General features: G+C 44.8%; 1 protein-coding gene across 6 annotated transcripts in view; it reads right to left on the reverse strand.

Annotated features, from left to right (window-relative positions):
- Positions 1 to 1,284: 1,284 nt before the first annotated feature.
- Positions 1,285 to 12,303, reverse strand: part of atp11b (ATPase phospholipid transporting 11B) — a 34,661-nt gene continuing 23,642 nt past the window's right edge. For 2 of the 6 annotated variants that reach the window (XM_037468982.2, XM_037468981.2), the window contains 2 exons: positions 6,447 to 6,610; positions 1,285 to 2,834 (listed from right to left, as the gene is read on the reverse strand). In XM_037468982.2, coding sequence (XP_037324879.2) covers positions 2,753 to 2,834; positions 6,447 to 6,610 — 246 coding nt within the window. In that variant the 3' untranslated portion in view covers positions 1,285 to 2,752. Of the gene's footprint in view, positions 2,835 to 6,446; positions 6,611 to 7,232; positions 8,919 to 11,696; positions 11,783 to 12,303 lie in introns of those variants that run through there. The other 4 variants (XR_005120112.2, XR_005120113.2, XM_037468986.2 and 1 more) reach the window with 4 other exon arrangements.

Consider the following 12,303-nt stretch of genomic DNA (forward strand, 5'->3'; position numbering starts at 1 on the left):
ATTGAAAAGATGACTATGCTACTTGTAAATCTGTCACATTTTTCCAGCCATAATATGGATTTACATGTTTATTTGGTCTTTATACGTTCAATAAATGGGCAATATTTCATGAAGCAAGAGTATTTGGTTTAAAACCCACATTTGTAGGCATCATTTAACGGCTCTACACGAGGGGTCCAAATGCCCGCCAATGGGGCTTTTCATGGATTACATGCTCATCTGCAGTCTGAAGCCTTGATACTAATTTAATTTAATACATTTCTTCATTATGTGGTTTGGTAATCTGCTTCTAGAAAGACCCCAGGGGCCTGGTATCCAAACCATGGGAATGACGTAATTGCTTCAGGTCTTGGTTGTCTCTTCTCATCTTAAAAAGCAACTAGAGCCCCGGTTTGGATATTTCTCTCGTGCTACTTTTTGCACTCTTTTTTTTTTTCAAGTATACATTTGTCAGTCTTGATGAAAATAGTTGGCTATAAGAGTACTACTTGCAGTTGTGTTTATATTTATTCATACGATTGTAGATGTATTCACTTGTAGACGAGCACAAGGGGGCATCAGAACGGCACAAACACCATCTGCTTTTGTCCGGATTGGACTCGTCCTCGTCCTCTGTGATGGAACATCTGATTCCAGAGAGGCCTGTGGTCCAACTCCAGGTGTTCTGTTTAAAGTCAAGCTCTCTTCCTCTGCTGCATCAACTCACAGGTCAAAATTAATGCAACAGATGTGAACAGCCTAACAGCCCTTATCCTGACATTTAAAAAAAATACACACTACAATACCCATAATGCATTAGCATTTAACTCAGCCTGCCTTTTGTCTGATTTGAGTAGGAGTAAATCGAGCCTTACATCACCAGTTGGAGTAACCCTATAAAGCAGCACTAACATGTATCTCCCCCCATGTACAGATTACATTCATCATGGGCATCCAGGTAGAGACCTTAACAGCAGAATCAACACACAAGTTTAATAACAAACGGTGATATCCTGTGGAGGTTGTTTCCAGTTATAAGATCGAAAGAAAATGTACAGCACAGGACACACGTTATAATATGTAAGACAGAAAAAAAAACCTTCAACAATAAATAGGCCGTTTCATTGTGAGCTTCAAAAGGGCCGGACATGCATCACACAATGTGTGCTTAGAGAAAATTAACTTTGACAATGATTTGACTGACAAAAAAAAACCAAGAAAAAAAAAAAAAACTATTGACAGTCCTTCAAACAGTAACCATAGCAACAGAAACATCCCATGACATTGTATGCTGCTCCCCCCCCCCCCCCCCACGTTGTTTAAAACGGTTGTCTCGTTAAGGGTTCCATGTTACACTTGTAGAGTTTAGTAAATCCTCCTACAAATAAGAACGGGCACACGCCTCATTTACTGGAGAGAAGACATCGAGACAACCATCAGAGACCAAGATGTGACCTCAGACGGCATGTGGTGCATTACACTTCTGAGTCAAAGGAGCTTTTCTCCAATAACAACCGCAGCGCATTTAAGGAAAAAGAAGTCAAACTAATCAGGGTGAGGCCACATCGTACAACAAAGGTTATGTACCGACCTTCTCACACACACACACACACACACAAAATCATTGATAGAACAAAAACCTGATTTAGATGATGACAAACAAGAAATGAGTTGACAAATGACAAAAGATGATTTTGAGCTCGATTAGATTCATCTGACAAAGTTCTCGCTCTAAAGAGACATTCTGCTGTCTGGTTACTGAAAAGCATCTCGTCATTCAAGCCATGTCCATCTTGCTGGAATAGAAATGGTATCGACATCTCATCCGGTACTTGGGTCACACTTGACTTACAAAATGAGGAGGTCCCTTCCATCCCCTGAACCCCTCGTAGACACGGACCCCGTTAGCTCAAAGTATTCCCTGAGTGTCACGGTCCTGAATGCAGAGATGCCTTTGCTAAACGAGCTGGAGGAGCCTTCAAGGGGAACAACGGCTTCTCTCCGCAGTACCTTCAATAAGCTACAAATGATTTCACCTGCTGAAAGTGTATGGCTTCTTAAAATCTGTCCTGCAGAGCAGCGACCACCGTCCTCTTCATCGTAAGCTTCTGTATAATCAGGCACAAAAAACAACAGTTCTTCTTCTTCTTTTCGTGAATCCTTTGTTCTTTGGTATCACCGTGGAGATCCATCTCCTGGTGGAGTATCCAGGGGCAACGGTACGTCACAGAACCAGCGAAGGCCCTGAAGCCTACAGGTCGCCTCCCATTTTCGCCGGATTGCGAAAACAAAAAAAGTCGCCAAAAGGGGAAGTGCACGGAAGCAACCTGCACGCGACCCCTCAGAGACGCGTCCATGTGGCGCGGTCCGGCGTTGAGGTTAATCAGCATCGCTACAGCGATTCGAGCAGGACTGCTGCCTGAGTGAGGAGCTCGTAATAAGTCCAGAGGGTAAGAAAAGTCAGCACAAATGGGACAATTGTTGCCACTGACGAGCCGACGTGATCCACCTACAAGAAGCAACTCCACCGACGTCTGCTTCGGGCCTCGCCGACCCGCTCCACACGTCATGCTTTGAATTCCTTCCCACGTGGCCCTTCCTCCTCTTCCTTCTCTCTATGAGCTCATACATGGTGGTGAAGGATCGAGCAGCGAGCCACACTCAGACCCGCGATGCATCCGCGGCCAGCTTAAAGTAGGGGTAGGTTTATGAGGTGAAGGGAAGGCAGTTGGGGGGGGGGGGGGGGTCTGTGTGTGGGAGTCAGTGGGCGGAGTCAGCAGTGGGCGGAGTCGATGGGCGACAGCGTCAGGATGCTGCGGTCGTTGGCGTAGAAGTTCTCCGTGTCGCTCCCTGACCTGAAAACAGGCAGCAGTGACGGAGCATTAGGAGTGAGTGAGAGTGTGTGTGAGAGAGAGAGAGTGTGAGAGTGTGTGTGTGTGTGTGAGAGAGAGAGTGTGAGAGTGTGTGTGCGCGCGCTGGAGGCGCATTGAGAGCGAACGGTGTCCCGAGGTTTCAGGTAGAATCTACACCAGCAGGCTGGAGATGCGGTGCGCAGCGAGGGATGGAGGCGTGAGGAGTTAGTAGTGAGCGGGACGTTGTTAGTGAGTCGAGTCTAAAGCTTCACCTCTTCCCCTCTACGGACAGGTCTTTCAGGGCGGACCCGTTTCAGAGAATACAACCGTAAGAAAGGTTGACTGGACCTGCCTGCACGCTGATCTTTTTTGCTTAAAAAGGAACGGCAGTGCGAGTAGATCTTTGTCCTTACTGTGCCTTTAAAAGGGTTTAAATGTTTGGTAAAAGCTATTTGCCTAAAACACAAATGAGGTCTTTGTAGGAGTCGAGGTGAGACTTTAGCTACTGGACTCATGGATACAAAATAAAACCATAAAGAGAATTAAATCATGATCAAACAACATTCTTGTCTCATATCCCATTCAGAAATAAACCGGACGAGTGCCGTAGTTCTGCAGATCAAACAAACATCCAGAAGTTCAGCCTCATATCTTCACGTTCTAGTAGAAAAGTAGGTGGACTATTGCTCTACGTGTTAAACATTTACATAGAGTACACAATCCATGATACAGTGTATATTCGGCATTTAGTGACACACACCCTTTCTTCTATTAGCTTGGCAGGCTGGGAGTCCTTCCATAACTAGTCCACACCCTACCCATTCCTCAGCCCCCCCCCAATCAGGCATCTTCAAAAAACACAGCTTGCACGCTTCATTTCTAAATGTTGCGCCGAATAATTCACGACGTTTATTGGTCACAGATGAAGACAACCGTTTTAAAGACGTGGGACGTTTAGAGACAGGTCTGGTTTGACTGGAGGTCACAGGCCAACGTTCACCTCAGCGCTCACAACACCCTCCCCACACGTCAACACCGGGGGGGGGGGGGGGGGGGGGGGCGCGAACATGAATAAGTCATTAGGAAGTTTGAATGACATTATGCAGATTTTACAGACAGAGGACAAGGACACATACGGAGACAAGGACGGGTGCAAGAGAAGGAGTGTGTGACACATACAGGTTTATATTGTATACAGAGTACCAAAGGCTCCATGCAACAAGACAAGAAGAAAAAGAAGGAGAAGTTAGACTCCACCCCTCCGGAACACTCCTGGTTATAAAACGAGCGTCACGCGAAGTTGGCCTCTTCTCAGAAGCGATACATAAGGCTTCAGGATCCAGTAAAAAAGTGGAAGAGATACAGTCGCCAACAAAGACTACGTTTCCCAGCAGCCTCTCTGGTTCAGGGTCCCCTTAAGATGAGAGGGGACGTCAGACAGCAGCCGAGTTTCTACCCAAAGAAGATGTCTACATATACACGAAGTAAAAGACAAAACACTCACTCAAAATGCTGAAGTTCAATGAACTGCTTTTAAAGCTCAGACAATGAAGTTGGGTCCCCAAATACTGTAATATAATAATAAATAATAACAATATGTAGGCCCCGTAATCATCTACTTTTCTTTATTTTTAACCATTTAGAAGCCAGCGTAGAATCTGTCTGACATTTGAATGGAAGGCTGCTGCTGACTTCCTGCAGTCACGTATCTGGTTTAAAATTAAAAATACATCTTTGACTCCCGACATTTGTGTACGACCCTGCTGTCCTCCCCTCGCCGTTCGCCATGATTCAGCAAAGGCGTTCATTCAGCAGCCAGCCGAGGTTAGGCTCCCAATATATAAATGTTAAATACATTATGTATTACATGAGATTATAAATATGATAAATGATGTAATATGGGACTGGATAAATTCCCTTCCTTTAAGGCAGTTTCCTAGCATTAAGGCCAAGTGAGGGAGTCTGTCATCATTATTTCTGGTTTGAATTTCCTCAAATCCAAAAAGTTGAAGAAGAAAGGGCGGGAGAGACACATGCAGGTTTGAGAAGGGAGGGGGTAAGGATGTAGGGAGCCATGAGAAGAAGGAAAGGACAGTTGACAGCAGAGGAAGGAGCAACAAAGAATACAAAGTGACCCTTCATACTCAGCCCCCATTAGTGTCACTTTGTAAAATTACAGTAAGACACACACAAGCAGAGCGGTTTACTGCTGGCCATTGTTTATCCTTCTGGGGAAATAGAAGCGCAGTTTAAAACATTTCCAATTGGCTGCTTGGTGCCAAGGTCAGAAAACAGACCACCGGAATAAATTAATCTAGATTAAATCATGCGTCTATTGACCCTGCAGCCAAGAGTATAGTTTCCTCTTAGTAACGTGACAATGGAAATAGATCATTTCACAAAGCGGACCGTGAGCACCTGTGCCTAGTGGACCCTGAAGGGACTACATAGAAAACTGTATTATTCTTATACAGTAAGTCTCCGTTATGGGATGGCTCAAAGGACTGCTGGTCACAGAGAGGAACCATGCATCCATTACTTCACCTGCACGCGCCCAGTACACAAGTCACACTGCTAAACACAAAGGACCCGAATGCCACGTACAGCTTCAGTATTCATTACATCAATACTGAAGACGTGGCATTCGGGTCCCAATCTGTTTAAGCGGAGAACTCATCGCTCAGCGCCGAGGTCCGATCAGCTCAATGAGTCGAAGGGATTCAGTCAAAAGACAATAATACTGAAGCTGCAATAAATGTTTGATCCTCTTCCATCACAAAGTGGAGCTGCAGCAGATAAGAGCGCTTATCTGCACTTATTGAGAGCTCCCATTGTCATGTGATGTTGCCCCTCACTTCCATTCAGCGCCACTATTGCCAAAGGCAGCTTGAAAGCACAGTCACTTATGAAGCACTTCCATATCTACTAGAGGTGTACTGGCACAGATTTGGTGCACTGATCGTATAAATCGTTCAGCTATGTGGCCACATCTCAAGCGGAGAAGCCCTGCACGACAGGACCGACAGGACAATACGGGGGATCAAACTAAATCTGTTAAAGTGCATTGCACATTAGGCGGTTCTTTCTTGAAAACCGGCTAATGAGGAGATTAAGTAGATTTTAGGGAGTATCAACAAGAAACAGACAGGACAACGGATCATAGCATAGATTACATAGACACATGAGCTGGAGGACGGACGTGCCCTAATGAGGGGGCGAAACACAAGACAGTTTACATGGTGTAACACATCGAAGCGAGGTGCATGCTACTCACTGGACCCTGTGAGCTTACAAGGTGCTGGATACATGTCTGATAGCCCAGTACTCTAAGGGTGAGATTAAGCTTAGCCCAGTACTGTAGGGGTGAGATTAAGTTTATCCTTCAATCAGCCAATAAAAGACTCAATGGAGCAGTCCATAATGACTTGATCCAGACATCTTCAACTTGCTCGTTGTTGTTGTTGTTGTTGTTCTTCCTCCCGCTGAGCAACACCCTAAAACCAGTCACGGGTCACCCTGACCTTCTCAAACCTCGACCACTCTACGCGCACACCCTGCAACAGATCTGACAGAGAGGCGGTCTGGCTCATGGTTTGTGGCGGTTATCCTCCCCACCTGTTGCTGCGGCTGGAAGCGTGGCAGTGGCCGCCGCCGGCCTGGCACCGCCCGCTCACTTGCTCCAGGAGGCTGGCCAGGCGGGAGCAGCCGCTCTGGCCATGTTTGTAGCAGCACAGGGACTCCACACAGCTGAGGGTCTGCGTCTGTGGGGCCGATAGAGACTGGAGGGAAGACAAAAATGGGGTTGAGGGGCATGGAGAGAGTAAGGAAACAGGACAAAGGGGCGGGAAAGAAGAAGTCAAGACAGAAATGGGGAGAGAGGAAAAAATAAAGGCAAAAATGAATATTTGCTGTCACATTTGGAGATGATGATGATGGATGACTGCAGGATGGATTATTGCATGCTAGCACAGAAAAAACAATGAATAGGGAAAATAAAAAACATGCAACACAAGGGCCTGAAATGTTGCAAATACATAAACCATAAAACCTGAGAACAATCTTATACAAACTATTTTGTATGTTATAGCGGTTGTGGAGTGGATATATTTTAACTTAACTTTCTTCAAGTGCCAAACTTTAACTAGTCCACGAGTAAGAACAATTGCAAAAATACAAATTATGCTACGCATCAATGTAGAAATTGACATTCACATGAATGAATGAAGAAACCTCTAATTGTCTAAAACAAAAAGACTGAAAACCTATTCAAAGACCAATCCGGCTTCCAGTGAGTCAGAGCTGCATTGGCAGACAAAGAGCTGCTGAGAAACCTGCCGGATCAGGTCGCTTCTTTTAATATGAGTCAGCACCAGAGAGAAAGAGAGAGAGAGAGAGAGCGAGAGAGAGAGAGAGCGAGAGAGAGACAGTTGGGTGGGGACGAGTAGCGAGACGAACAGAGTGTGCGCTTACACTAATGTAGGTGGCCTCCGGTGGGACACTTCAAGATGAAATAGAACTTTGAGGAACTCATCACAGAGGGGCATTTTAAGTCCAGATTAACCTCGGACTAACTTCAGTGGTCCACAGTGACGATGAATAAAGCTTTAATTTGGACTTTTTGCTGTTATCAGCTACAGGAGCTACTTGTGGTGATGATTAAGATAAAGCAACTTTTGGACCCGTGTGAAGTTAAAGTCACATCAGCACACGGAGAACTAAGTTCATCCTAAAATGCTTGAAGATCCAGCCAGTTCAATGTCTGGAGGCCCATTTTTTCCCCTTGACGTGGTTGTCTGAGACGTAGCCCGATTCAGTCCCATTGTGTACCTTCTTTCCCCGCAGAGCGTCCCATGCCACGTCGCTGCTGTTGCATTCCTCTGCAGCAGAAATTGGAGACACTGTTGGCGTGAAACCAAACGTCTGCTTCTTGGCACGCAACAGCAGAACAGAGACAAGGCGGTGTGATTCATTCTGGCAAGGTCAGGTGTGCCGGATAATGAATGCGCTTTTTTGTTGTTGTTTATCAGAATTTGTCTCTTTTTGGAAAAAAAGGCCAACTGTGTTCTTGTAGAACAACACTCCCCATTTGAGCAGAGAAAAAAAAAAAGTTGTGGGCTGTAATGAATTATTCAAAACAGAGTTGCAGTCCAAAGTACAATAAAACAATTACAGCAAGACAGCAAGAATTTGTATCCCACCCGTGTTAATCCATTAATCTATATTGGTACAACCATGTGAGCGATGGCCACGGCAGGCTCTTAAGATTATTGATTTAAATCAGTTGCGATAATGCTGTTCTCATCGCCACTGATGTTGCAATAAAACTTCCAATGCCGTACGAGAGTGGGGAACAAGAAAAGGAAGTTTGCGAGGAGCCATTTGGTGAAAGTCCTTTGTTCTAGAGAAGCAGCAGCAATCCGAAGCCCAGAGGCCAAACCTTCCGAACTACAGAGTCCAGTTGGCGTTAATGCGTGCCGTCCTCATGTAGCACAACTTGAGAAAGTATTTTAATCTTTGGTGCTCGTGAAAGCCCAATAAAACAGAAGTCTTAAAACCACACCGTAAACACAACAGTGTTATATAAGATATCAAATACTCACAAGGGGACAATGGTACTTCATGCATCCTTCAATATGGAGAATAATGATAGAGGGATGTGCTGAATGAACACATTTACAGCAAGGACAATGAAATTAGCATGCCAACAACATTCTCTCTCTGAACTGAACAGTGAGCGGGGAGAGCACAGCAATGAAAGGGGACACGCGTGGTTGGCTCAGGGAGGTCGGGGGTCAGTCATATCCACGTAGGGAAGGATAAGATCATTCATACAGGAGACAGAAAAATGAACTAAAAAGGGCAGCGTGACATATAGCCATGGGTGAAGGACTGAAGGAGCAGGTCGTTTTCACCCAATAGAAGGACAATGGGAGTGAAGTACGGTACTACCTAGGGGAGCAGGGGTCTGGGCCGGGAGGCAGCAGGGGGAGGATAAGCAGCTAGCAGGTGCCAATTGTCCTCCCCTGGGCTCCGCTGGGCTTTAACAGGGTCATATTCTGGGCCGACTGAACCCTCACCCTCTTCCATCTGGAGGACACAAGATGCTCACAGTGAGCCCTGCTGACTCCTCAGGCAGCCGACGCGCCGCGCTGCCAACACATCCGGAGTAGTCACAAATCTGGACTTCTCATGTCGAATGGATTCTCATTTCAGAAAATGTCTGAAAATAGAGACATCTTGGAACTAGATTAAATATATACGTATATTTGATGTGACTATTCTTTGTTATTCGAGCGAGATTTTAAATTAATCTCATTACATGTTTTTGTGATTGAAGGCTAATTGATTGTGGATACTGTGGATGTGTGTTTTTTTTTGTGTTGCTTGATTACCAACCGGCAGAGAAGCCGCTCAGTCAGTAAGCAAGCAGTCAGCCAGGCTGCACTGCAGGGAGGCACCCTCACTCTACAGCGCGCTCATATCCAAGTATACATACAGTATCTAGCGGTCAAACCGATGCTGGTCCACATTCTCAAACCCTTCCCATGTGACCTCACCAGCATCCAACATAACGACAGCCGAGAGCAAATTTGTGGACTCCGATGCAAATAAGAGCCGCTGCTTCCTGCGGTCTGAAACGAGACTGTGCATCCCAGGTGTCCTTTCCCTGCTACAGATCTTAACCTCATCCTAATTGGCACACAGTGGACCATCATACGTCCCTAAACAGGTCCTTCAGAAAGTTTGAATGGGGGTTGATGAGGTCACTGGAGGAAGGCTTTAATTTCTCATAAAAGCGGAGACAACGGAACAGAGAAAGAAGCTGCAGGCACAAAATCCATTTGTCACGGGAAATGCTTCCTTCTAGAGCTGATAAGAGCAAATCTATTAGTTACCAAACCAATTAACCTGCTGGTGAAGCTATCAGCGCCACAGATGAGGCAAACAAGAAAAACCCCAAGAGATCCCTTTTTGTTCCTTTGCAATTACCTCCCTCTAATCTAATTAAGAAAAAAAACTGGAACTATTTCTAAAGAACTTAAAGAAATACATTGAATTATTCATCATACATAAATGAATACCCACTTTTATTTTGTAAGAGCATCGTGTGCGTTTCGACCAATTCCACAAATCACTCAAACTAAGAAAATACCATCTATTTTGCACAATGTGCTTCCCACTTATGACCAATCTACAGCCGCTTTCTGCTCATTGAGTTGAGGATGGGGCCTGTCGTTTCTAGGGTAAAAGGTTAAAAAAAAATCTATACTTTTGTTCAATACTTGATTCATTTGATATTCAGTTCAATATCACTTAAATGATCCATGAATATATACCTCTGAAACAGTTTAATCATTTGTATCTTATTAAAGATGAAAACCTTAGTAAGGGTAGGATCTATTGTGTGAGCTGTAAATAGCAGTTATTTTTCCTTTTTAATTATTTGCAGATTTTCTGCCATTGTCGTGTTAAACTTTTATCCGACTAGCAATGTAAAATGCAATAGTATTCAATTTACTTTTATCCATGACAAAAAAGCATAAACATTTTTTGTGAAAGAAAATATTTGGCATGTTGGCTTGAATGAACAATAACTGGATTATCATACTAATTGCAGATTGCTTTTCTGTCATCAACGAATCAATTGTTCAACACAAACTATAAATATAGGCAGATATTCTAATCGTGAACCTATATTAGCACTTAGCTTGCAGGCTGTTTATAGTTCTATCTGCTGTGACGGCACGAGTCATCAGCTGAAAACAGCCGCGATAAGAACCCGAGGGTCTGTCATGCTTCCAACAAGTCACATCATGATGCTGTGCAAGGCAGCTGTAGCGGTGCTCTGGGTCTACTACAACCATGCAGGTGGGCTGAAAGCTCTACTGGAGAACCCCGTCTGACACGATGCATGGGGGGACGGGCCACGCTGCAGATCAAAGCGGCGTGTCGGCATGGACTGCACCATGCAAAACTTTCACAGGAGTGCGACATGCCAGACTGCGGTTGTGTGACAGGCCCGCGAGCCGGTGGTCAGGACTTTGGGACTAACACAGATGCACAGTCAGAAAGACCCTGAAAATGTCCCTGAATGACAACGTGGCTATCACGATATCATGAGTTATGAGATAAAGGCACTTTACTCATTCATTCATTCCTTCGCTCATTCATCCGTTTGTTCATGCAGTGAGGAGGGGGAGGGGGAGGGGGGGGTAATGACAGTCACATGCTTGAGCAGGCGCTAGTGGTGGATGTCTGAGATCACATTCTCTACGTTAGCCACTCACTAATATGCAATGGATGCGGTGGGTGTAAATACTTCTCTATCACCTCCAAGGCCACGAAGCCCCAAATTACGGGTTAGTACCCTGCCTCATCCCGGGGAATGATGATTGGCTGATCCAGGGCATGCAGTGACAGATATAACAGGGGCACAACTGTTCCAACATAACAGCACACATCTTGGCAGTCAGTGTACTGTGTTGAAAACAGGCCTCAGTGGAACTAAGTCAAGTCCAGACCTGGGAGAAAGAACATTTCACTATGGTTTGGATGATCATAAACAGGAGCACTTGTTTCCTAAAGCAATATTCATTTTAAGATGAAGTCTATGCTAAGTGTATATAAACTTTATGTACTTGGTTTTTGAAAGGCATCTTAGCAATAATAATGAGGCTATTTTGACCCTACATAGTTAATGGTAAGTCATCTAAGGGACATGATATCTTTTCACAAACATACAGATGAATCTCTAAACTGCTAATGTATAAATATTGCTTTTGCACAAAGCACTCCTGGGATACTTGTTCTACTCGAATTAATTACATCAAGCCCAGGTAAGAAACCAGGTCTCATCTCCTCTACCTAATTTTGCCCAGCTGGCTCTTGGCTCTGGATAGAGGCTGCAGAGCGATGAAGTCATCACCTATCGCCACACGGTTGGAATACATCTAAACCAGGAGAATACACAGAGAGGACAGGAGGAAGAACACATACACACGTTAGAACTCACGCTTGCATACACACATTTCAACAGAATGTGTAGTTTACCAACGTTCAGAATCTCTCTCTCTCTCTCACACACACACACACACAACGGGACAAAGGTTAGAGCGGAAACAACACACACCACATAGGAGTGGAAACGGCAGTTCATTTTTTTCATTTTCTTCTGAGAAACAGGGGAGGGAGTAATAAGATAAAAACCATCTCCGGCTGGACCAATCAATACTTTAACAGGGTGGGTCTGCTGAGAGGTGACAGTGCACACGGTGTGTGTGTGTTGTGGGGTGTGTGTGTGGTGTGTGTGTGGTGATCAGAAAGAAGTCCTGCCAAGTGTTTGTGCCCAACACCCTGCCTGTCCTGTAAAGAAGTCATTGTCACAGAGGTTTAGGCGATAGAGATAGTATTTTACAATTTAAAGCAATGTCTTTTCTCTGTCTGAATTTGAGTCACCTTGACATTTACTCGT

This window comes from Pungitius pungitius, chromosome 7 (assembly GCF_949316345.1).
Source record: "Pungitius pungitius chromosome 7, fPunPun2.1, whole genome shotgun sequence".
Classification (NCBI taxonomy): Eukaryota; Metazoa; Chordata; class Actinopteri; order Perciformes; family Gasterosteidae; genus Pungitius; species Pungitius pungitius.